At 35.2% G+C, this 24,332-nt stretch overlaps 1 protein-coding gene across 4 annotated transcripts in view; it reads right to left on the bottom strand.

The window, feature by feature from the left end:
- Positions 1–1,636: 1,636 nt before the first annotated feature.
- The window catches only part of DYNC2I1 (dynein 2 intermediate chain 1), a 28,518-nt gene continuing 5,822 nt past the window's right edge, over positions 1,637–24,332 (bottom strand). The window contains exons 4-24 of one of the 4 annotated variants that reach the window (XM_071805312.1): positions 23,983–24,032; positions 23,051–23,377; positions 21,666–21,724; positions 20,580–20,637; positions 19,363–19,440; positions 18,021–18,216; positions 17,125–17,227; positions 14,247–14,376; positions 13,633–13,744; positions 13,128–13,222; positions 12,674–12,803; positions 11,621–11,793; positions 10,903–11,065; positions 9,132–9,245; positions 8,158–8,219; positions 7,052–7,103; positions 5,741–5,801; positions 5,398–5,494; positions 5,026–5,157; positions 3,397–3,620; positions 1,637–2,085 (exon numbers count right to left, since the gene is read on the bottom strand). In XM_071805312.1, the coding sequence (XP_071661413.1) occupies positions 1,914–2,085; positions 3,397–3,620; positions 5,026–5,157; positions 5,398–5,494; positions 5,741–5,801; positions 7,052–7,103; positions 8,158–8,219; positions 9,132–9,245; positions 10,903–11,065; positions 11,621–11,793; positions 12,674–12,803; positions 13,128–13,222; positions 13,633–13,744; positions 14,247–14,376; positions 17,125–17,227; positions 18,021–18,216; positions 19,363–19,440; positions 20,580–20,637; positions 21,666–21,724; positions 23,051–23,377; positions 23,983–24,032 (2,588 nt within the window). In that variant the 3' untranslated portion in view covers positions 1,637–1,913. Of the gene's footprint in view, positions 2,086–3,396; positions 3,621–5,025; positions 5,158–5,397; positions 5,495–5,740; positions 5,802–7,051; positions 7,104–8,157; positions 8,220–9,131; positions 9,246–10,902; positions 11,066–11,620; positions 11,794–12,673; positions 12,804–13,127; positions 13,223–13,632; positions 13,745–14,246; positions 14,377–17,124; positions 17,228–18,020; positions 18,217–19,362; positions 19,441–20,579; positions 20,638–21,665; positions 21,725–23,050; positions 23,378–23,982; positions 24,036–24,332 lie in introns of all 4 variants that reach the window. The other 3 variants (XM_065832418.2, XM_065832417.2, XM_071805313.1) reach the window with 3 other exon arrangements.

Consider the following 24,332-nt stretch of genomic DNA (forward strand, 5'->3'; position numbering starts at 1 on the left):
CTTCCCACATTTCTGATCAGATATATGCTCAGAAATTGTTCCATCAACAGGCCCCACTGCTCAGATGAGACGGGGCATCACTCCAACAGTCTGCACTTACCCAATGAGAGAACACACAAAAGAGCAGCAACTTCTACACAGTTTTCCCCTGCATTCTCGTAACAGCACTGCCAGCACAGGATGCATTTGTATTATGGCATTAGTTTGCAGTTCAAGAAAGAAAACTCACTTTTTAGGCAAGAAACATAGGCCCAGTGCAAGAACTGACTCACTCTCAGCTCTCCAGGCAGCACAAGCACAAATACAAACTGACCTGAAATATTTGGATCTTTGAATTCAGACATACCTGTCGACAGCAGCTCCACCAGGTACTTCTGTGGGAAGGTTGATGCTTTTTCCGTTTTACATATTGGGGAAAAAAACCCCAGGACCACTACACACAGAACAAGGCAGAAACACCCCAGTCCTTTGTTTGCAGTTTCCATGTAGGGAAGCGGGTGCAGTAAGAAAATTCAGGATGGTAAAGCATGAAAGTGATGAAATTATAATAAGAAAGATATTTCTTTAAGAAGGCTACTATAATTTCAAAACTTAATTTTGATCTTAAATTGGGGGGAGAGAGCAGTGGAGGGTGTATCTTTCTATTTGAGAGGGAAAGAATGAGATTTGGGTTTGGTTTTGTTACTATGCATCTCCGTAGTGATGCTCTGCTACTTTACTGTGAAAAGTACCTGTCAACTCTTCTTTATCTGGATTAATAAACTTGTTATAATTTAACTTGGACTGTATATTATTACTATATGAACCCAACAATGAAGGAGAGTCATTTGTGTTTATGGCCATTAAAAAACCCCAAAACTATGGCTGACCAAAGAAAAAAGATAGTGAAATGGTCTCTGAAATGCGTGTCCCTCTGACAGCTCATCAGGCTCTCTGGGTTGCAGTTGCTGTTTTTGAGGAAAGGGGAACATGCAGCAAATTCATTCCTATAGTACTATGCTGTTTATAGAAGACACTCATTTTTCACCGCTGTGACTTGGCACCATCATGTGGCCACTTTGAGTTTGCTTTTTTTCCCCAAATTTAATCATGGTTTTCCTCACGATTTTGCATCAGAAGATTTGAGGCTACAAATGTTAAAGACATTTTCAGTGCTTGTTCTCAGTCCAAACTTTACCAATAGCGGACAAAAATTAGTATCATATAATAAACAACTATCCTTTTCCTCACTACAAGAGGTTTGGAAATGATTTGAAGGATTAAACAGGTCAGTATTTTCTGTTTTACATCAGAAATCCTGAAGGATTTAGAATTTCAGTAAATCTCATGTGCATATTATTTATGTAGTTTGATCCAAACAGGTAGTGTACATAGCAGGACAATTTGAGTTAGTCAGGTATTCCTTTGGCAAAGTTTCAGGGTCGAAATCAGTAGTAACATATCATAAGATGTAGACTTGTATTCTGAAATGGTTGCATCATGTTTTTAGGTGCATATAAGAAAGTTTTACCCAGCCTTAGTTTGTAAAAGGCCAAGAGGTATAAGTCTCCATACATTCAGGTTGTTTATACAGAGGCACAACCAAAAGATTACTATCATTTACTTCAGAGTAGAAAATTGAGAAACTGCAGCGTAATTTATAGGAACATATTTCCAGTATTTTATTGAAAATATATACATCTAGAGTACTTTCAATAATGAAATACAGTGCATCACCTTTTAAAGTATAATAATGCTAAATTAGGTTGTCATTTTTATGATAAAATATAAAGTTTCAGCTGAAATATTGTATTAATATTCTTTAAAATATATACAAGTTATATACAAATACAAAATTACATTACAAATCTTTTAATTGCTATCAAAAATAATTGAATATTTTGCGATAATTTGTACAGAGAGGTGTACTGTTTCTAAGAAGATTGCAATAAAATCATATGTAGTTTTTCAGATTCCTCAGGCTGAGGTAATGCCCACTTCTTCTTTACAAACTGAATGTCTATCTCTCCAGATGCTTTGGCCAGCGCAAGGCCTAATAACCCGTTTGTTTTTTCTGGTTCTCCCAGGAGAGCCATAGTTACAACACTGAAATCAAAAGAATGGGGGAGTGGTTTTAATTGAGGCAAAATGAATAGAAATTGGTGTTTTCAAACTTGTCTTTAGCAGGTTACTTACAGTTAACTACGATTCCTTCTTTATGCTCATCGTAGTGTAATATTTCTTACTATTTCAAGTCTCAGCATGTTCTTTAGCTTTTCACCAGTTGCAATCATTGAATGTAAACACAACAGACAACTCTTGCCCTGTTCACAGATTCCACCATCAATTTCTAATCATGACTTTAAAATTACTTCAGGTTTGTAAAAAGGAACTCTTTCTATGGGATTTTGCAGTACAGTGTAGTCACTTCAAAAATTGCACAATTTTCTCTCCAAACTAGCAGCACTTTGCTATAGATTACAAGGATACAAGGAAAACTTTTTGTTAGATTAGGGGTGTCAAACTCATTTTCACCAGGGGCCACATCAGCCTCGTGGTTGCCTTCAAACGGCCGAATGTAATTTTAGGACTGGATAAATGTAACTACTCCTACATTCACAGAGTCCTAAAATTACATTCGGCCGTTTGAAGGCAACCACGAGGCTGATGTGGCCCCTGGTGAAAATGAGTTTGACACCCTTGTGTTAGATATTCATCAGGATTAACTTAGGCCTGGGGAAGACAGAGTCTCACAGCAGGGCTCCCTTCAGGGAAGAAAGAGAGGTCTCCAGGCTATATTTCAGAAAGGCTATATTAAATACCTTTCCTGCATCAAGCTACAGGACACCCAGGTCCCTACAGTGACTACAGGAACAGCACTGTGAGACTACTCTGATGTTAGTCTTGGTGAATAGGTGCTAGCCAAAAATATTCTTGTTTACTTTTGTGACAATGAACAAAATATATTTCTTTATATTGGTAACCATGCCATATATAGGTATTTGAAAATGTTCTCCAACATATCTTGCCTATTTTAGAGGTTGATCCTGATCCAGCAAAGCTATCTTTGAACTTAGAGCAGTCCAAGGATTTTAGTGGGAACAAAATTTTTCTCTCTGTATAAACAGCAGCTGCTCCATGTACAGACATCTGTTCCAACTGATAACACTATACCTGATTTGGATTTATACTAAACATTACTTCTCCTTTATCAGACTGTATAAAAGAATGAGTAAATAAGGATGAACTAAAATTTAGCTTGCTATAATCTCTCCATTTGTGCAACAGTTTAAAAAAATACAGTTAGAAAAGCAAATTCTAATGAACATTTAATGCCATGAAAAAAAAACAGTCAAACTCCAGTCAATATGTAATAATAATATTAATATTTTGTTAAAAATAGAGCGATGTACTTACTTCTTTAACGGAACAGTCTGCTTTGCCACAGGCAACAAATCGTTTTCCAGAAGATCCCAAATGTAAATGTTAGATGATGCATCCAGGACAAAAAACACGGCGGGCCTGGTTAAAGCCCACTGCAGGGCAATGACTGGTTGGCCATTGGTGCTGCCATTCCACTGCAGGAGGGGATGCTCTGATGTCATTTGGTGTAACCGGATACTGCCATCTGAACAGCCAACCTAGATGGTAGTCAAAAAGAAAATACTTTCTGGGAACAAAACACACTAAACAAGATAAAAACTGCAATTCAATTCTCAAGAATTGAATTGCAATCACAGAAGTAGAATCACGTAATCCAATCACGTAAGTAGAAGCAGTTATCTGACTCAAGTGGCACATAGCTCTCACACCTGACTCTACGGACTATCTGGATTTTAACTTTTAATGTAATTTTGAGTTCAAAAGCAGTAACTCTGTACTAAGCATACTAGAGTAATCTAATCCACTAATCCTGGGTTGAAGTCCTCGTTTCCTATTTTAAAACAAGGTCTCAAATGATCAACTTCGCTAATGCTGCGATCAAGTCTGAACTTGGGCGAGGTCAGAGCCTTAGAGACCAATTCAGGCGGCTACTTAGTGACACAAGTAACCTGTAAAACCAAGAACAGCTTTCAGGATAGGCTGTATTTAACAATATAAGGATAGTAAACTGATTCATAATGCACAACTAAAACCAAAGACAGGCAGATATCACTGCTTTCAGATATTTTCATATAACCATTGTCTTGTCTAGTATAACATTTACAAGCTTGCTCTAGCCCAGGTACAAAACAAACTATTCTATGAAAATAGAATAGATACAAACATGTAGAAATCAGCATCGCTCTAAAGAAATGCACTTAGGAAAAACTGAAGAACATCTACACTGGTAAAAGAATGTTCTGACTGCACAGAGGTGACACAAAATACATACTCTGTAGACAAACAAATTCATTTTATACCTTAGGCAATCCAAATGAAGTCACGTAAACCATTGCGAATTTAGAAAGAAAGCATTTTTGAGAGAGAATCAAGTACCAATATATGCAAAGATAAGCAGATGGAAAATCCTACCCAAGTTAGATTCAACTTGTATTGAATAAATTTTCTCAAAGAAGACAAATAAAACCAAGAGGTGTGTCAATAGGAACTGCCGAGGGCAGACCTGAACATGCCTGCCCACAGGAATGCTGCCCCAGGGCTGTGGGGAGGAAAGCAGGGAATGCCCAGGGTTGCCCCACAGACCTTTATTTCACAGCAATACAGAAATTTTGTCTCCAAGGTGATGTCACTAAGAAATGGATGATGAAAGTGAGAAACTGCTGAGGTTTCATCAACAGCAGAAGACGTGAATTTCAGTAAGAACAAATAAGAAGTTATCGGGCTGAAGTGAGATTGTTATTTGTGTCTGTGAGCCAGATTTTCCACCTTCTACATAAGCAGAGTTCGAACACCAGGACACAAGATTTGTTTTCAGCCTTCACAGCAGATTGGAATTAGCAAGGTAAATCAACTATCCCGTCTAGTTAAATACATAAATTAGAAATCCTCCCTCAGCAAGTAATTAAAAAATGAAACTTGTATTATATTTAAATGTTTTCATACCAAAAATAGTGGCTTTCCAAAAGGGAAGAAATCAATTGCGTTGATGCTTATTGATCTCAGTCCGCTCTCCTGGGGTCTGAATAGTTTTGGAACAACTTTTAAATCATGTCTTGTACCGTGGCCTACCAGCCCCTATGAACAACATAATGCAACTTTTGTTTTATTTTGTTCATTTTTTTTATCAGTATCACAGGAAAAAGTTAAATAAATCACAGAGCTGCTACCTTAAGAGATCCTTAATAGCTAACATATTTTAATAACAATCTCAAATTATAAATTTCATATACAGTCTACTGGTAAAATTCCAAGTAAATGGTGCGGTTTCAAAAAAAAAAATCCCAACTATGAGATGAATTTCAGCACATTACTCACGACGTTTGTTCCAACAATGAAATGATTAGGATTGGAAGATAGAAATTTAATAGTCAGTGTCTGGGGCATTCTCTGGCGCACATCCTTTGGGAAAAGGCTAGAAATACATAACAGTAAAAGATGACATAAATAAAGGAATTTGTCTCATAAAACTACGCAAGTACATACAAAAGCTCTTGATCTAAAATGTCTATGACTAGCTTTACGAATAAGTGTATGTATATAAAAAAACCTAATGAAAATATTGTTAAACATATCTTACATAACCGCAAATTAATAACACATAGGAAAAATCAGCTTTGAGAGATACACATGTAAAGTCCAAATGCCCCTGTTTTCTTACCTGTTATTCAATTCCACAGTAGAGCTATGCACTAACTTCACTTTCCCTCCAGGAATTAAACCTGGAATTATAGAAAACAATTATTTAAACTGATTTAAGCACTTTGCATTAAGAAAGTGCTATCACCAAATTAAAACCTAAGCGAGTAAGTAAAAGTATATTCCATAATTAAATTGTTTATTGTAGATTGAGCTTTTAATAGGTAAGAATCACATAATTTAGAACTAAACACTTCATAATTGAAATCTGAAGAGTTGTAATCATTGACAGAGGACAGAGAAAGGGGAACATGATTATAAGTTTGAGTTTTGCACTATGCATATAACCTGTGATATGACTCTATAAAACCCAATTCTATCACTGGTGGAAAAGAACATTTATGTCTCTTGGATCTTTGACCATGAATTACAGTAATGAGAAACTGTAATAATGCTTCCATAAAGTTGGTCTATATTACTTGTTAGTAGAGATTAACATAAGTAATTCTAATTGTTCAAACACAAGCATTTTCTGCAGAGGAAAAAAATTAATGCTGGTGGCAGTAAAACTGTGTCAACACGTGACCACAGCTTTAAAATGTTCTTCACAGACATACCATCCAGCTTCAGAAGCTTAATATAGCCAGGCATTGCACATGAGCTTATAAAACAGAAAATTGATAAAAAACTTCTAGTTTGTTAGCATGACTTCATTGTTTATATATGTATTTCAAAATGTATCAGGATTTTAATCACAGTCTTTTCTATTTAGGCAAGTATGTAAGTCTAATTTTGGTCAAAGAACAAAAAAATGTCATTTTCTTCATTCACATAACTCAGAAAGGGCTGAATGGACTTTGTTCTCTACTTTTTTAACGGAAACATTTTCTCACACTAAATTAAGTACCTTACCCAAATAAGAACTTCCAGGACAATCAGCAAAATGGAGATATAGGCAACAACAAAAGCATTACAACTGATTTGGTTAAAACTAAAGAAAGAACAGGAGTACCCAGAAGGACATAAAATCTCAAATTCTTTGAGAAAAAGCTGTTGAGGACACAGGAATCTGCTTTGACATTTTAAGAAATGTATAGTGGCAACTACCAACAAAGAATTAGTAAATGAGATTCAGACAGCAGTGAAAATAACTCTCATGATACCTACCCAATAACCTCAAATATCAGATATAAGTCCTATTCAGAATTAATCTTTTCCTCAATAATTTAGCATTCTTCTAAACTATTTTTGTCATCACTGACTCTTCCTCGCTCTTCTAACTTAATAATCTCAAAATTCAATAACTATTCTACCTTTAATGTATAATACTCACCTAAATCAGTTTGTGACCCAGCTAAATCCACTTTTTGTAATTCAACAACTACCTGAAAAGTCAATATTTAACATTAATAAGCAATATTTACCAGACTTTAAAGTATTTAAATTAGATGTAATAATGTATTACTGTAAAGAAACATTTAGATAGGTAACTCTAACATTATAATGATCACAGGTAGATTCTCTATCCTGTCAATGTCTGCAACGGTAAAAATAGTTCCACGTGCCTGCCGGGTGTTCCCTGCTGTAAAGCAGGATATTGGAAGTTACACTCTACACTTAATTGTTAGTTGGCAACTTGTCAGTTTGGTCAGTTGAAAAAAAAAACCACTCCAAATAAAGAATTTTAACATATTTTCTGTGCTTTTCACTATTCACGAAACAGAAAAGGCAGATCATTTGGCCTGAGACTGTCGCTGCTAAAATTACTCAAGAGCTTTAAGGGACTTAACTAGTGATACAGAAGGAAATACTTTTATCTCCTTATTCTTCACTGAGCCATTCAGTTCCTCAAGCAAGGTCAATTCAGATGAAAATAACAGGTTCAGCAGCTGGGCCAAAGCTGCATCAGAAAAAGATGGAACACATCCAACAGAAAGACGAGCTAGCAGAACAGTTAATTAAGACTTACAGAGCTGGTGCTTACCTGCCTGTCATTTTTTAGGCAGGGTAACCTTATCAACAGATTTTTAAATTTTGCCTTTAAACATTTATTTTATATAAATTATGTCACTCGTCACATACATTTAGTACAGTCTCTGACATCACTGTGATTCAAATAAAATAAAGTAGGTGGGTGAAAGAGGACTGGGGTCTATTATTCAATTAACAGAAATATGTGGACACATTCCTACGAAGCAGAACTACTGATTGCCTGTTTTCATGAATTCGTGTACCTGTTAACAGCTTTGCCTACGGATAACATTACAGCACTAGGGAGTCAAGTCAAAAATTTTGAGAACTCCAACAGAATGGCTGGTATTGCTGTACTTTTCAGGGAGAAAATTCTTAATAGAAATCATGGATTTGGTTTTCTATATTTGAAGAAGTATTTTATTATTCCAACACGATGCTCTCTCTTTTCATACATGCATTACTCACCCACATATTGAGGATTCCATTTTCATCCATTGAAGCTATCTGAAATGGAGGGCCTGACATTTCTATGGAAGGAATAGTAGCAGTTTATATTCATACACTGCCCTTCATCCAGAGCAATATCAAAGGATTTGAAACTTTTCCTACGTTAATAAATGCCTGGAAACTTTAATGATCCTCTCAGCTGCATAAAAAGGAAAAGTACCCTAATTCTACCAAAGAAGAAAAAGACAAGAAACTAATATGACCAGTTTGTCCTACCAGATAGGCAGATGTTTTCTGTCTGCATCTTTTAAAATGTCTTGATTCTGCAGGGACTTTGGAACAGAACATTAAGTGCAATAGATGAAATCTTGTAAAACCTGCAATATGCAGCACATTTCTATGGACTGCTATGGATTTCAAAGTGCAAATCTGCGATGGAAGGAATAATGTCTCCTCTAGCACACTGCCTGAGAATTTGAGGGCATGAGGATTGACGTTTCTTTTCAAAGGCTGGTCATGAAAAAATTAGGCAAAAAGCACAGGAAGAACCACCAAGTACCCTCACATATTTTAAGTGCTTTTGGATATAAGCAAGTTGCTCCACTTTTTTAGATAGGATTTATTTGGACATAATAGGAGTGCAAAGTCTTCTTTAAATGCATTCTGACTTCTTTAAAGACATTACAGAAGCTCCAAGACTTCTCTAAAGGCAGTTTTTGAGTGATAATTTGCTTTATAATGGAAGAGCAACATATTGTCTTTAAAATAGACATTATAACAAGCACGCACCCACATCTGATGTGAAACTGCACTGGATGAACATTACATAAAAATAAGCGTAGAAAATAAACATGAATGTTGTATGCAACTGATACTAGAGACAACTTAAAAGGCAGAATAGAATTACAAACTGGATTTTGGCTATATTTGTTTCACTAGATACCTAAAGAAAGAATCAGATGTCTTGATGCTTTGAAGAGCAGCTTACATACCCTCCTGATAAGAGAGGCTTGAGAGCCCATAATTCTGATCAGTGTGGAGAAAGGTTGAGACAGGTTCCACTGTTAGTATGGGAGAGGTGTGGTTTACTGTGTTTAGAACACCATCTGTAATTAAGGATAATGAAAGGTAAATACTATATTATTTTCAACACAAACAACAACAAAATGCCAATCACTTTTCAGCTTATGGAAGACCAACAATTACAAAGATGGAAGAGCAAGTAATCGCTTCACAAAGAGTTACATTTTTCTCAAATACCATACTGCAAACTGTTTCCTAAAATAACAAAATATTAATACTACTAGATAAATCAATGTTTCACCATTTGTATTGACTTCTCATTTTCCAAATGAATACTGCATCATTTATGCCACTGTACCAGACATTTCACTAAAATCTGCCATTTCGGGGTTACCATGAAAAGTACTATGTTAATTTCAAGCTACATAAGTAACAGGGGTAGAAATAAATCACTGCTTACTATAGAAAAGACAAAAACTAAGTAGGCTGGAGAGTTGGGCGGGGAAAAATGTAATGAAATATAACAAGGGCAAGTGTAGAGTCTTGCATCTGGGCAGGAACAACCCCAGGTTCCAGTATAAGCTGGCGAACAACCTGTTAGAAAGCAGTGTAGGGGAAAGGTACCTGGGGGTCCTGGGGACAGCAGGATGACCATGAGCCAGCACTGGGCCCTTGTGGCCAGGAAGGCCAATGGTACCTGGAGTGTGTTAGAAGAGGGGTGGTCAATAGGTCGAGAGAGGTTCTCCTGCCCCTCTACTCTGCCCAGGTGAGACCACATCTGGAATATTGTGTCCAGTTCTGGGCCCCTCAGTTCCAGAAGGACAGAGAACTGCTGGAGAGAGTCCAGCGCAGGGCAACCAAGAAGATGAAGGGAGTGAAGCATCTCCCGTGTGAGGAAAGGCTGAGGGAGCTGGGGCTCTTTAGCTTGGAGGAGACTGAGGGGTGACCTCATTAATGTTTATAAATATGTAAAGGATGAGTGTCACGAGGCTGGAGCCAGGCTCTTCTCGGTGACAACCAATGATAGGACAAGGGGTAATGATAAGACAATGCGCAATGGGCATAAACTGGAACACAGGAGGTTCCATTTTAAATTTCAGAAGAAACTCCTTCACGGTGAGGGTGACAGAGCCTGGACCACGCTGCCCAGGGGGGTTGTGGAGTCTCCTTCTCTGCAGACATTCAAACCCGCCTGGACACCTTCCTGTGTAACCTCATCTGGGTGTTCCTGCTCCGGCAGGGGGATTGAACTGGATGAGCTTTCGAGGTCCCTTCCAATCCCTGACATTCTGTGATCCTGTGTGATGATTTGCAAAGATTGCAACCTTTAAATGACATTTGAAAAACTGTGTTTTACAGTCTTAAATTACTTTGTTTTGGTTTTAATATATCTTAATATGGATGTTTAGATGTAGATAAAAAGAAACGTAGGTTATATTAAGGGAGATAACATGAAGCTCATGATTTCAGATGAGGTAGTAGCTGAGTAGTCCATTTTAAAATTACTATACTCCTTAGGTTCCACATCTGGCCCACCTCTCTATTCTCACTGATGCATATTGAGCTGGTTTATATTTCTTCACAGCTATTACTGATTGGCAACTTCTGCTCGACTAAATATTATCTCCAAACTGGTTAAGCTAGGCTACTGAAGAGACAGTGCTCTTAAAAGAATTATTAATAGTAGTGGAATTGTTTCACTGCCAACAAAATGACTGATCAGAACGCATAGATACTAACCAGTGGAAAATGTTGGAACTCGAAATGTCCAGTCAGTGTCACCGATCATCACGTGAGGGTGCATTCTCGAGTCTTCTCGAAGGTCCCACACCAACAATGATCCATCTATTGTTCCAGCAAAAACTATTGTTGTTTTATTTGGACTAAAGCAGCAGCATGTCACCTGTTAAGCAGTAAAAATATGCATGGTTGGTATCACAATAAAGGCAAATGATCTGATAAGCCTGAAATATGTTTGTTCTTCCTAAGCAGGCAAATCCAGAAAAGACAGACTAGAGATGCTTGTGGCAAGAGGACAGTTTATTTAAAAGGGAAATAGGATACAAGACTTTCAGTAGGCTTTCCCTTTTCAAGACAATTGTCTGCATCTACTGTCACAAAGCTCAAGGGGGAGATTCAACTGTATGATAGTGATGGGTAGAGGGAAGTCCTGACTACATCTGGAATAGCTGCTCTAGTTCCATTCACTCTTTAACCACTAAATGGAGTCAAACTTTAAAAAGAAAGAAAGAAAGAAACAAACACACACACAAACACCACACACCACCACGAACATTCCAGCAATGGTGCACAAAAAGGAGCGAGAACAATGTTTTGCTCACAAGGCTCAGATCTGTTTCTCAAAAGAAGACATATCTTGCGGCAAGACAAGAAAACAGAATAAACATAATAAAGCCTTTTATTCACTGAGTAAATATACAATGTTATTAAAACATACCTCTGAGTCACACATTAAAAGTTTCTGAGGACTGGAGGGCTGCCAGATGTTCCAAACACATATGATGCTCTTTCTATTCAGTAAAACAACACCTGTCTTTTCAGGTAATCCATGAACAGAAAGTAGCATCTGCCTCTGAACTTGAGAGACACATAGGCAGGATATTTTTCGGTCTAAACCATTAAAAAAAAATCCAGAAAGAAAAGCAATAAATAAACTCACAGTAGATGAAAAAGCACATTTAACTGCTATAGCAACAATCAAAGAAGCTAAGATGTAATTATGAAGAATATTTCTATTAACAGTGGGTTGCTTTTGATGCTATGAAAGAAAAAAGAAGGGACTAGAGAAAGAATAAAAAAAATTAGACGTAGAAAGCAAAAAGGAAGAGAGCCAAGAACTTAATAGAATAATTAGTCTGCGCATAGCAAGCCAGTCTGATCTGATGTCAGTACATATACTGAAAATTAAGCTAAGTCTCAAACAGGAAACAGCACAGGCCAGGTTTTTTCTGGTTCAACTCATGCTCATGTTGGAATACATATGGTTGTGTGTTATAATAGGTCTTCCTAACGTAATTACAGATGCTTTATTTTTCATTTTTTTTTTAATCTGAACATCTACTATTTACATAGGGAAGACATACCTGCAGTTCAAATATATCAGGCTATATTTTCCCTGTTCAATAGCATTGTTTTATTTGCAACCTTGGCCCTAGTGTCAGCATCAAAAGCCTAAATGAAATGACATCCCTTGGGATGGCTCTTCAAGAACAAGGGCAAAAAATTACATACAGGACACCAATATATCATGCTAATCAGTGGCTATATGTCTGGTTTCACAGCAGCTAGGGCACTCTGATGTTCCCTGTGTGAAACCTATCTGCAGAGTTACAGCAAGAATAGTGCAATTAAAAGAAAAATGGGCTTTACATCATTTATATATCCTGATGTGTGCTGTTTGCACTTTGGTCATGACAAAAAGTATGGTATTTTGCATAAAGAAGAAGAGTTCAGACTGCATACCAAGAGGTGTAGAATAAAGTTCCCTTACCATGGAGGAATGGCTGGTTAGTATTTAACTGGAAACAGCTGTCACTAATAGACAGACTGGTTTGTCGAGAACCTGGTTTCCACCTGGGTTGTGTTGCAACTTGATCCTCCTCTAGCAAAACAGCAATCACCTTCCAAATACAATTACATTTACAGAAATAAAAGGGTCATCTCATCATTCAGCTTTGCTATTTGTAGCTTTCTAGATTATGTGGACTAATTTAAACAACCTTTAGCAACTCTCTTGTTAATTTTACATCTTTGCAAATACATCTTAACAGACATAAAAGCTGCACAGCTCTTGTTCCATTCCTTTGCAGAGAGATGAATCTCACTGATAATGAGTCTTATTTAAGTAATTTATTTAAATTAGTCAAAACAAGTACTGTAAGTGATCTATCACATCATATATTTATGGACATAACTCCTAAGGGATATTAAGTACATAAGTGTACCTGGCAAGCAGACCGGAGGAAATTTGCTAATTTTTGTGAATCAATTTTAGGTGTTAGAGCTCCATTCACTGACATATCCTGGCTGGTTACAGGACCTAAATAAAAATAAAAATCAAAACCAAACTTGAAGCTTCAAAAGAGAATCAATTAAGAAAACCATAAGAACGCTGTAATCTTTAAGCAAGAAGAGAGTGGCAGGCATCAACTTCTCTTACTGAAGAACAAGATCTGTTGAGAAATTGTATCTGCTGCCAACAAAAACAGCAATCCAGAAGGAAGAAACTATTTCTGCTACTTATTCTCCACCCCCTTCCGTGAGTACCTATATATGTTCACATATATGAATATATTCACATATATATTCAGTGCCTATGTTTTCAGTGTGGCTACAGCAGTTTGCTATCGATGCACCCTACCACATTACAAATTCTGGCAATTAATGGGTACAAAAGAGGAAGTTTACATGCACACATTCATAAATGAATAAGATTAAAATGTTCTTCACCTCCAGATACAATGGCACTTTCTGCTGGATGCTGTGTCCATTTCTCCAGGGTCTCAACTTCCTCAGTCTGAATGTCTCTCTCAAGATTGTCCTCATTACATTGAACATACGCCTAAAGTAGAATGATAAAGTCATCAATATATGGATGACACAGCTAAGAATGACACATAACTGAAGAGAACTTAAACAGTCATTTTAAACCTGATGAGCTCAACCTGTTCTCTTTGTAAATTCAGACCTAAGCTTACTGACACAGTGTCACTATTTTGCGCATGCACATTTTACCACACAAGAGTGCCAGACCTCCTGCAAAAATACAGAATGTCTTACGTGACATGTGAACATTAAACCCAGCACACCTGGGACAGTGAGCCAGAGACGTAAAGAAAGTCCTTTAGAAAACGCGGAGGGAACACGAGAGAAATGGAAAATAGCCTCATTGGCCAAAATGCTTTGATATAATTGCTTTATGGTAATTAAGGCTTAGAGATGAAGGTTATAATTTATTACTTCACTGTCCTCTGAGCTCTAGTAAGTTGCTTTTGTAAGGAAAAATATTTTCCAGAACATGAATCAGCAATTTCAGGATTTAAATATTATAACGTATTTGTTACCTGCTTAGTGTTCATTTTACCAAAATTCCTGATATACATGTCATACTCGTTTACAGGAGGCAAATCCAGTAACGAAAAACTAACTGAGAAGTCCAGATCAATTAGTGGGAGAAGTTCCGAACTCCGTTTTCTTTAAAATAAATTACAAGAAAGAAACACAAAAATTATTATGACCAAGTATTTGGTATTCCAAAAGAAAACCAACCTGATTTGCTACAGTACCAGAGATCTAACAATCCATTGATCTATGCAAATTGAAGCTGTACCAAAATTAGTTGACAGTTAGAACTATATCAATAGAAGTACATAAAAAATGGTTATGAATTATCATTTGTTATGCTGAGATAACGATCATATCTGAAAATGCAATATTGATTGCGGTTTATTCTTATAATTAAGTCAAAGCTGAGCACAATCATCTTGCCTAAGTATTCAAAAGCTGTTCTGTGAGGTAACAGATGAATGTTTTTTTCTTCTTGTAGCTAGGATGGTGGCTAAACTCACTTAAACTCTCCTAAACTCACCTTATGAACTTACATTACCTGTATGCGTACATGCTTTATAAAGAACCTGGTTTTGTTATGACTTATGCAAATGTAATTTGAGTGACCTCCACTGGTAACAGACTGTCTGAATTTGTACCTCTTTATATCACTAGGGAAACAAATAACAAGAGCAGCAGTCTTAAAATAGATTTTAAATATGTACATGAAATGAATTAATTGCTGATTCATAACCTGTGGAAATGAATACTTACCTCTTCCACAAAAAATAAGCCTCCAAAAACCATCAGTTACTGGATTATTGGACTTGATCTAAATTCTATGAAAACAAGTACTCAAGACTGAGGTAGACTATGCATTTTTCCATTTGTATTTTTTGTTTCGAATAAGATTAGCACATTGTGCAGTACTTGAGATATCTGAATCTCTTTGTCCTATGAAATGCCAAATTGTTTTATTTCCCTACGTTCTCTTGCTGCAATGATACAAAAAAATAACTGCCTTATCCAGCTTCCTCCAATCCTTTTACTTTCTGCCTACCTCAGTTCTTATTTTTTTCATCTTTGCTCACAGATAAAACTGTATTTTGATTCTTAATTGGAAAAAAGTCTAACTTTATATACTGTATCTTGCTCTGATAAGCATAAAACATTTATGTGATATTACTTATTATCATAAGATTCCTACCACTCCACTTGGATGGATGTGTGGACAATGAAGAGAGTCAATCTTCGTCACAATTCACACAATTACCTACTTCAATGTCATAAAACTGTTAGGATATTTTATTTTAAGAGTTAATTGCTTGAATTACATACAGATGTCTGTTTATAAGTTAATTCTGCACTCTTGCTATAGTACAGATTCCTTGACAAGGGGAAAAATTTTTTAGTCTTTCTTTCTCTCTCTTGTACTTTCACATTTTTTTTAATATACTTAATGTAAATACAACCCAGACACAATAATGGCTCTGTAGCAATTCCATATCTACACAATCTTACAGATGCATATCCTAGTTGCAGTTTCTCTTCAGTGAGATATTCTTTGAAAAGGGAAGACTAGAGCAACAGAAGTTGGAATTTCTCTTCCAATATTTTAGGGTGGATATTTCTTTCTGCCTAAGGACAATTTTCACATCCTTTTTTCGCTACTTGACTACTTTCATTGCATTTTCTTATCCACATTTTACTTCTACTTCCGAACACACCACTTCTTCACAAACATTGTGGGCACAGATTGCTGAGGTTTAATTCAAATGTAGAAAAGTTGCTTCCTAGTTACAAATCTTAATGATACATGCAGACAAATCTTTAAACTAAACTAAGAAGCCTCATATTAATACTTACAACTCCAAAGTGCTACCGTTCATTCATGGGATACTTTCAGTCTGTTTACTGGTAGCAATGTATTATCATAGCATTAAATTCTACAAACCCTTCCTCTTTTCTTGAAAATGCTGGTTATCTTCACAGGTTATATATGTTGTTAGCACACAATGTTATATACATAGTCATAATCAGTCACAGTACATAATCAGCAGAGGCTGACAAGCATTTCAGAAGGCAATTCTTCAGAGAGGTGCCTTCCTGAATTTCCTAATCTGTCTCCAGTGTCTAGACAGGAAACCTACACAATGAACTCATGTAAAATTTGGGCATATAAATTTAAGCAAGGTGAATTAGACAACCTAGACAATAAAATCTTCCTTATATGCAGATTAGCCACTGATGTGTAGCGATGAAGCAGTGGAATCTAGTACTATCAACAAGATTTAATAGTCTTGCTTTATGCATTCAATTGATGTAACAGAAAATTGGGGATATATACAGTGTGCCAGATAAACCAGGAGCTCCTGCCAAGTTCCACAAGAAACAGGCATCAATTTTTCTTATTTAATATAGAGCTATCTTAGATGTCTCACATCCAGATCAATTTTAAATTAGTTATAACACCAACTGGTGTTATCCCTGAAAGGGAACTTTCTAATTTAGCAACAGTATGTACCATATAGACTTGATGAAATTACAGTTCTGCAGAGCCCTAGGGGCAGCTAAAAGGCTTGCCCTTTAGTACTGTAAGTCAATATCTCATTAAGTGACTGAAGAATCCCACAAAAATTACAGTCTTGGCAACGTTCTGCAATAAAATGATACACATAAACCAATACACAGATAAATTTCTGTTATCAAATGACGTGTAGCAAAGCCTGTAAATTATATTTACTTCACAACTAATTACTCTTAGCTTACAAAATAATATTTGCCTCTAAAAGCCTCAAGTTTATAAACTTCACATATTTCAAATACAATGAAAAAAAAAATCACATTTCACATAGTAAGTTGCCATTTTGTGTGGATGATTTAAAATACACTTACTTCTGCTTACTAGCTATACTTCGGCTACTTTGTCGTTGGTTTGCCATTTGAAAATCCATGAATATTCCACAAAAAGGGTTTCTGACAGAAGGGCATTGCCTTTCTGTGATATTATAAAACATTGTTAGTATTATAATTCTCACTTCACAGTGCATTAAAATGTAAAGGAGTATGTCTAAAAAGCAAAAGATTTATTATGACACAGCTACTAAAAGTTACTAGGTCTGCACATTACACAACAGGTTCTAACAGTTATCAGTACAGTAAGCTTCTTAACTTCAGTAACATGGGCCAGCATTTTTCCCTTAATATGCTCCTTTATCAAGCAATTCAAAATGACTGACCATTGTAATTTTTATCTTAGAAGACTATGATGCAGAAAGTGCCTTCTCCTTTCTTTCTCCTACCATTAGCAGGTATCACATCAACTGAATACAAGACAACAATTCCATGGTCACATTTAAGAAAAAACCCTGCATTTTAGAAGTGATACAGAACTATATATTTAAGTAGTATCTGTATTTCTCTCACCTTCCCACCCAGAGTAGTGGCTTCAACTTTGCTTAAAAGAAAAAGGAATTAAGGTCACCGGAAGCCCCAAACTGTTCTAGTACTCCTCCAGTTTTTAAAATCCAGACTCTCATATCCTTCTCTTATCCAAAATAAGACATATTAAATGTCAGTCTGTACATTTTTACACTTCACATTTTAAACGATTAGTAATGCCTCTGAATCATTCTTTAGAAATGTGAAAGTTACCCACAGACCTAAGTGACTCATCCAGACGACCAGATTTCTGCCTCTCGGCAGACTTTAAAAAAAGTGGCCTGTTTACTCGTAAGTCGTATGTGTTACTCATACACTTAATTAAAACAGACTGTTATCTAAGCACATACCCATGATTGTTTCCTTTTTTTCATTTTCAATTTTCTTTGGCAGTGAAGTACAGATTCTATCATTTTCTGCACTAATTGCTCTCTGAATTTCTTCAATTTCTGATGTTCTGGAAAATGGAATCTCTCTTGGATTTTCTTCTGCATCTCCTTCTTCACCACTTCGGTCTTCATCATCATCAAAATCATCTTCGTAATCCTTTAAAAGTAACGGGATTTTCAATAACTAATAAAGATCAATTACAAATGTGTTTTTTGAAATCTTTTTAAGAAATTATAAAATGTTGTCAAAATACAAAAACAATTCCCATACAGATGGTTATATATCATCTCACTGAAAGGTATTTTAAAATAACTTTTGGATACTAAGATAACGGCATGTATTGATTGTTTGGTAATTTTAATCAGGAGAAGAAAATCCCACAGTGCTGTTCTTCACTGCCCAAAACAGATTCATTTTTTTTTCAGTATCCTAAAGTAGGAACTATATGTTTAGGTGAATCATGTGTTCTTTAAAAAAAATAAAATCACAGTGTTCAGTGGCATAAATGCTTCATAGATGTATTAAGTTGTTTATTTGATAGTTTTAATTCAAGTTGCCCTTCAACGGCAGGCTCAAATTTACTAAACTACCATGCTGTTTGCAAGCCCACACAAAAAGCTCGTAATTCTCTTATTTAAGACAATTCACCTCACATTAAAATAGCCACCTAATGCAAATTATATGAACGAGTATTAAATGTGGTCATTTCTCTCCACTGAATGGCGAAGAGCTCCTGCACTGAACAGCTCAACAGTGGACATCATTCCTAACGAAAGCAGAGATGAATTCTGGCTTTGCTGAACAGTGATGAAAACACATTAAACACACTCTTCTCTCTTAATAACATTAAAGTAAACAAAAGAGAGCTAAAAGAGTTCAATTAAGCAAATTAGTGAGGGAACTGTTGTGTGTCTATACCTTTTTCTATAATATTTTTGCAATGAAAAACAGTGAGGCTTTTTTCCCTTCCTGAAATTATTTGCTCCTATTTAAAAATTAAACATTTTTCACAGAAAATAATTGAAATAATTGAAATCCATGAAGACAGAAAAAGCATCTTATGAAGACTTCAACTCAAAAGCAAAAGTTGTTTCCCAGCCCCTGATGAAAAGTAAGTAAATATTTAACAGAGAGTTTCTACATAACATCTACTTACTATCTACTGTTAGCCTAGTTAAGGTCACTGTCAGCAAAAAAGAATAAGTAAAAAAAAACATGTAACATCCTGTAATGTTTATTTCCATGAATAAAGTGAATCCCTATTTTGATACTTCAGAAGGACAATTGCATGCTTTTACTTACTTCAAAATCATCCTCATAATTTGCTGATGAATTATCAAATCCCATGTCTGAGTTAAAGATGTGTGTATCTTTCATTTCCTAAACAGGAAAAATAAATGTAACTGTTAAATAATCTTACAAAAAAAAAATCTTTATCTGCCAAATCTTAGCATAAAGATAGATGAATAGTTGTTCTTCCCAGATATTTCTATATTTTCTAGCAAATATATAACAAATTCAGGTTCGAAATATAAATAAAAATGTATAAACAAATGGTAATTACTGACTCAAATTAATAACACAGGAAAACAGAACTCAAGCCTATATTGGGAAGACCAACTGTTTTTCCACAAGTAGTTTTACTGGGAAAGACACAAAAACTGCTGTGCTGCCTATAAATTCAATAGTGTACAGTAGCTCTTATGATGGTGTAAAAACAAAATAAGGCTGTTGTACTTTTTCAAGGATTAGACATAATTACCCATATACCTAAATGATACTGTGACACTCAACCTGTTAATAAAATAGTGCAGCTGTTGGAATCAGGAAAACAGAGATACAACAGGAAAATTAGATATTTTTATACATAAATGATTTTGTTAACATTGAATCCTCTACTGTATTTACATGGAATAAGATTCATGGCACCCCCGAAATAAGCTAGAGAAAGGTAATTTCTTTGAAGTTATTGATTAAAATAATGCCATTTAATTACACCAACATGTACCCCACACAAACACAAAGCAATCCATCCATTCTTTAGTCGGCCTTTTCCTCCATAGCCTCCTCATAGATTAAATTATCCACATGGAAGGGATTTCAACAAATTTCCACATATAAACATATAAAAATAATTTTCTCTTTCTTATGCAACTGTTTCAAGAGACATATACAAACTACATTTCTAGCTGCACTTTACTTAGCTTATACTACATATTATTTGTTAATGTCAGCTCTTCATATAAAGAAATAATATACTATAGATATATGTAGAGTATTTGTATTGCGCATCTAAACTCTGAAATAAAGTTGAATAGATGGCTATCTTCAATGCTTAGCAATTTTTTACAGAATAAATTGATTTTCTCATGCAGTATCCAGAGAGGTTAAGAGATATGTGAAGACCAATATACATAAATCTTATCTTCAACTGGCATTACATTGAAATATATGTTGTAATTGTTTTTAATCCCAAGGAAAATAATAACATTCTAAGATCCAACACCAAATAGTTTTACCTCTTCTCTTGTGTCCCTTGCTTCTTTTTCAATGAGTTTTGCATTATCTTTAACAGTCCTATCGAAAAAGAGAACATCAATTTTATTGGTTAACTTAGAAGAAAGCATTAATTTTGGTTTGTTTGGGTTTCTTGTATTAGAAAAAAAATACAGTTTTCTTCCTGAAATAGAAAAATTGTTGAAAATTTCCAATTAACTGAAATATTTCTACAAATACTTTTATAGATCTCTATTTATGAAACAAATTATAATGAAACAGCCAATCAGGTCTGAACTCCAAAAACCTTGTCCAAATTTAATACCCATAAATGCATCAAAATGGAAGAAAAAAAAAACAGGAGAGAAAAGAAATCTATTAAATATACATCTATTAGTTGTATTAATATCTGCAGCAAACTGGAGATCAAGGTCAGGTTGTTGTAATATGCTCTAAAACTGTCGATGACAGACTGACATTCAAACCTGCATTTATGAACACAGAGAGAACTAGAATATATATAGAAATTCTGTAAGGATTTTCTATTTGCTACTATGAAAACTTGGACATACCACCCTGAAATTTTGCTCATCCTACTGATGACCTGGACCTTTCTTTTTCACATACAAGAGCAAACTTGCTATATATATCTCATGTTTGAGATACATAATCAGAGTAGCAGCTAAGTAGAGACATTAAAATTAAACCTAACAATTTAACAGGATCCTCTGTAGTTCATCATGACCCTTACATGTGTCCATGTGTCTGCACAGTGAATTTCCAGGTGGTACAACACAGCATTTCTGTCTCCCAAACTCAGTGCCCAGATTAATATATAAGCAGGTCGCAATGACAACAAAATATCTCTTGCTATCCTGGGTCAGACCCAAAAAAAATAAATGGAATACAAATACATATATTTTTATATGGATCCTCTCAGAGGTAAAACATAGACTTATTTAATTGCTGTTACAAGAGGTGTATGAAGTGTATATATATATATGCACCCTAGACATCTGAGATCAGGAATTCATGCTTTTTGTTTTGGTGGTGACTGCATCTTAGCAAATACCATACAGTATATGTTTATTTTAAATCTTTGAATTTACCTTAGGTGCTGGTGGCTCATTTCTTCTTGAATTCTCTCCTCTTTTTTGTATTTGCTGTTCTGTAAAACAAGTCACAATATTCATGTGTCAGAAATGCTGAGAAGAAACATGTGTATGAACCTGTATTAGTAGTAGCAATATTAAACAGTAAGAAAGCTTTCTAATTAATGATTTAAATGACACATACTATTTTCCATGAGTCATTGCTTGTAAGAAGTTCTGTGTATAAACTAAGATCAGAATAATCCCCTCCTTACAGATGTGGTAAGTAAAGAAAATAAACACACATAAAAGATACGCTATATACATAATACGAGCTTCTCCTGAAGAAAATTAAATACTTGGGAGTAACATCTGGCTACATCCCCTTCTGCAGTGCATTTCAGAAAGGAAACAAGAATGGATCTGGAGTATTTTTGCTTAAGAAAACCTTATAAAGCTTTATCAGAGTAAATTGTGTTTTTTTATTGGACAGTTTCACAGAATCACAGAATCACAGAATTGGCTAGGTTGGAAAAGACCTCAGAGATCATTAGTGTATTAGTAATAACAGTTAAAAAATGCTCCGCACCCAGCATGTACTGCTTAAACTCTGAGCCCAGAGCACTTTCCAAAATAAACCCTAGGTGTGGCTGAAAAACTGATGGGACTAAGGGCTGACCTCAGTGATACTGAAGATACCTAGTATTTTCACCAGAAAATATATTTCTGAGAAGCTTGTACATCTTCAGTCTTTAGGCAGCAGAAGAAACCACCCCAGATCATCTGAATGGTTCTATGTTCCATAAAACTTAGCTGATTTTAAGAGTTACAAATTACTATATTACTGCTTGTATTATAAAAATGTCAGTTTTGATTAAGTCTCTATGATATAAAAACATGGTCTGTATTAGAAACATAAAAGATCTTCTATGGCTTCAGAGGTAGAGACAAAAAACATAAGGAATCTATAGTCACATGTCTACTTGTGAGTTAGATATCCATGCTCCCTTTAAGGGAACACCAATAATAGCTTTTATTAAAATCATAGTTTTTTTCTATTAAGGCATCCAGTGCATTTTAATGGCCCCCTAGCCTAATCTCCTCTCCACTTCAAAGTGTTAGTAAAAATGTCAAAAGTCATAGCAATAAAGAATTTTATGATCAAAAGATGTTTCTATTTAGACAACATAGACAAGTTTCTAGTCTAAACTTGATGAAAAGAATCAGCCATATTAGGATTACTTAAATGCAAATGTAGTATTTTAATCTACCGCTTTAGCCTCAAATTTCAGAAAATGTTGACTTGCAATCCCAGTATTTTTATTATTCATCTTATCAATGATGATGTATCAACAATTAAAATAAGTTACAAGGTAAAGTTTGAAAGCCTTAACAAAACCAACCCATAGATCACACTTCTTTCTTTCATTTTCTATTCTTTTTACTTTCTCCTTAGCTTCTGCTGGTTGTCCTTCTCTGTTTCCATGGGACGATTCCTCTTTAGATCTCTTTGATTTATGTTTTCCTTCCTCTTCCTTTTCATAACGTTTATGACTTCTCTCTTTTGAAAGCATCTCTTTTCCTGGCCTAATAGAATATTCTTTTTTTTCTCTGTGTCTTCTTTCTCCCTCTTTATTCCACTCCTGATCTTTCTGTAACTTCCGTACACATTCACCTTCTTCAGCTTTGTCGACTAAAAACCTGTCAATGCTCTTTTTGGTATCATTATCCTGGAAAGAGAAAAATAACATTAAAGAATTAGAAAGTTCTCCAAGATTCTTTTATCCTCACAAATCTATCAATTTTTGAGCATTAGAAGGGTATACATGTAAGTAGCTAACATCTTTCTGCCACACAGATTTTCCAGCTATTATTCTTTTTTCATCTCCTACACTGGCAAGTTCCACACTACTGTATTAACTGAGATTCTGATATTTATCCCAGGACACTGTGTACTTCGCCAGAGAAAATTCTTTGGACTGTGTAGTCTTCATATAAAAATTTTTTTTTACTAGGTGGTCTAACATGAAATAGGATGTATACTTACTGATATTCCTGTAAGAAAGGTATGAACAGCAGATGGAAGATTTTGATGTAGCTGTACAAAAATTAAGCAATGTTTGCTATGTAAATTTTATTTTACTTCAAAAAAGAATGAAGTCTGTCTTTAAAACAGATTGGCTCAGATATATTTTGTTGTTGTGTGTTTTGTACACTTGTGAGGACCTTTCTGTCTATGCATGTCTTGGATTCCTTGGGAACTGGAGTCTGATCTAGTTTGTTAATTACTCTACAATTCTATCTTATTCCATTATGAAATACTTAATTCCTTTACCTTCTTTTCTGCATGTCTTCTTTCTCGCTCTTCACTTCTTGGTTTCTTCTCTTCTAGAAAACATATGTATAAATTAATGAACAAATTTTATTATACTCTCTGTATATAATTAGCTCTAGCATGCAAAAAATAGTATTTCAGTGACATGGGTTTTCTAAAACATAAGAGCTTTCTAAAACTTAATATTCTGTTGTAATTCTCTCCCCAAAACTGGTTATTACTTTTCTTTCCTGATGAATCCCTCTGTTCTCAATTGTCTTGTATAATGGTAAGAATAATGACACACACTACTAACTTCAGCGATCACCCTGCAACTTGCAGATTCAAATAGATCACTCAACAGAAAATGT

The sequence above is a fragment of the Patagioenas fasciata genome, chromosome 2 (assembly GCF_037038585.1).
Source record: "Patagioenas fasciata isolate bPatFas1 chromosome 2, bPatFas1.hap1, whole genome shotgun sequence".
Classification (NCBI taxonomy): domain Eukaryota; kingdom Metazoa; phylum Chordata; class Aves; order Columbiformes; family Columbidae; genus Patagioenas; species Patagioenas fasciata.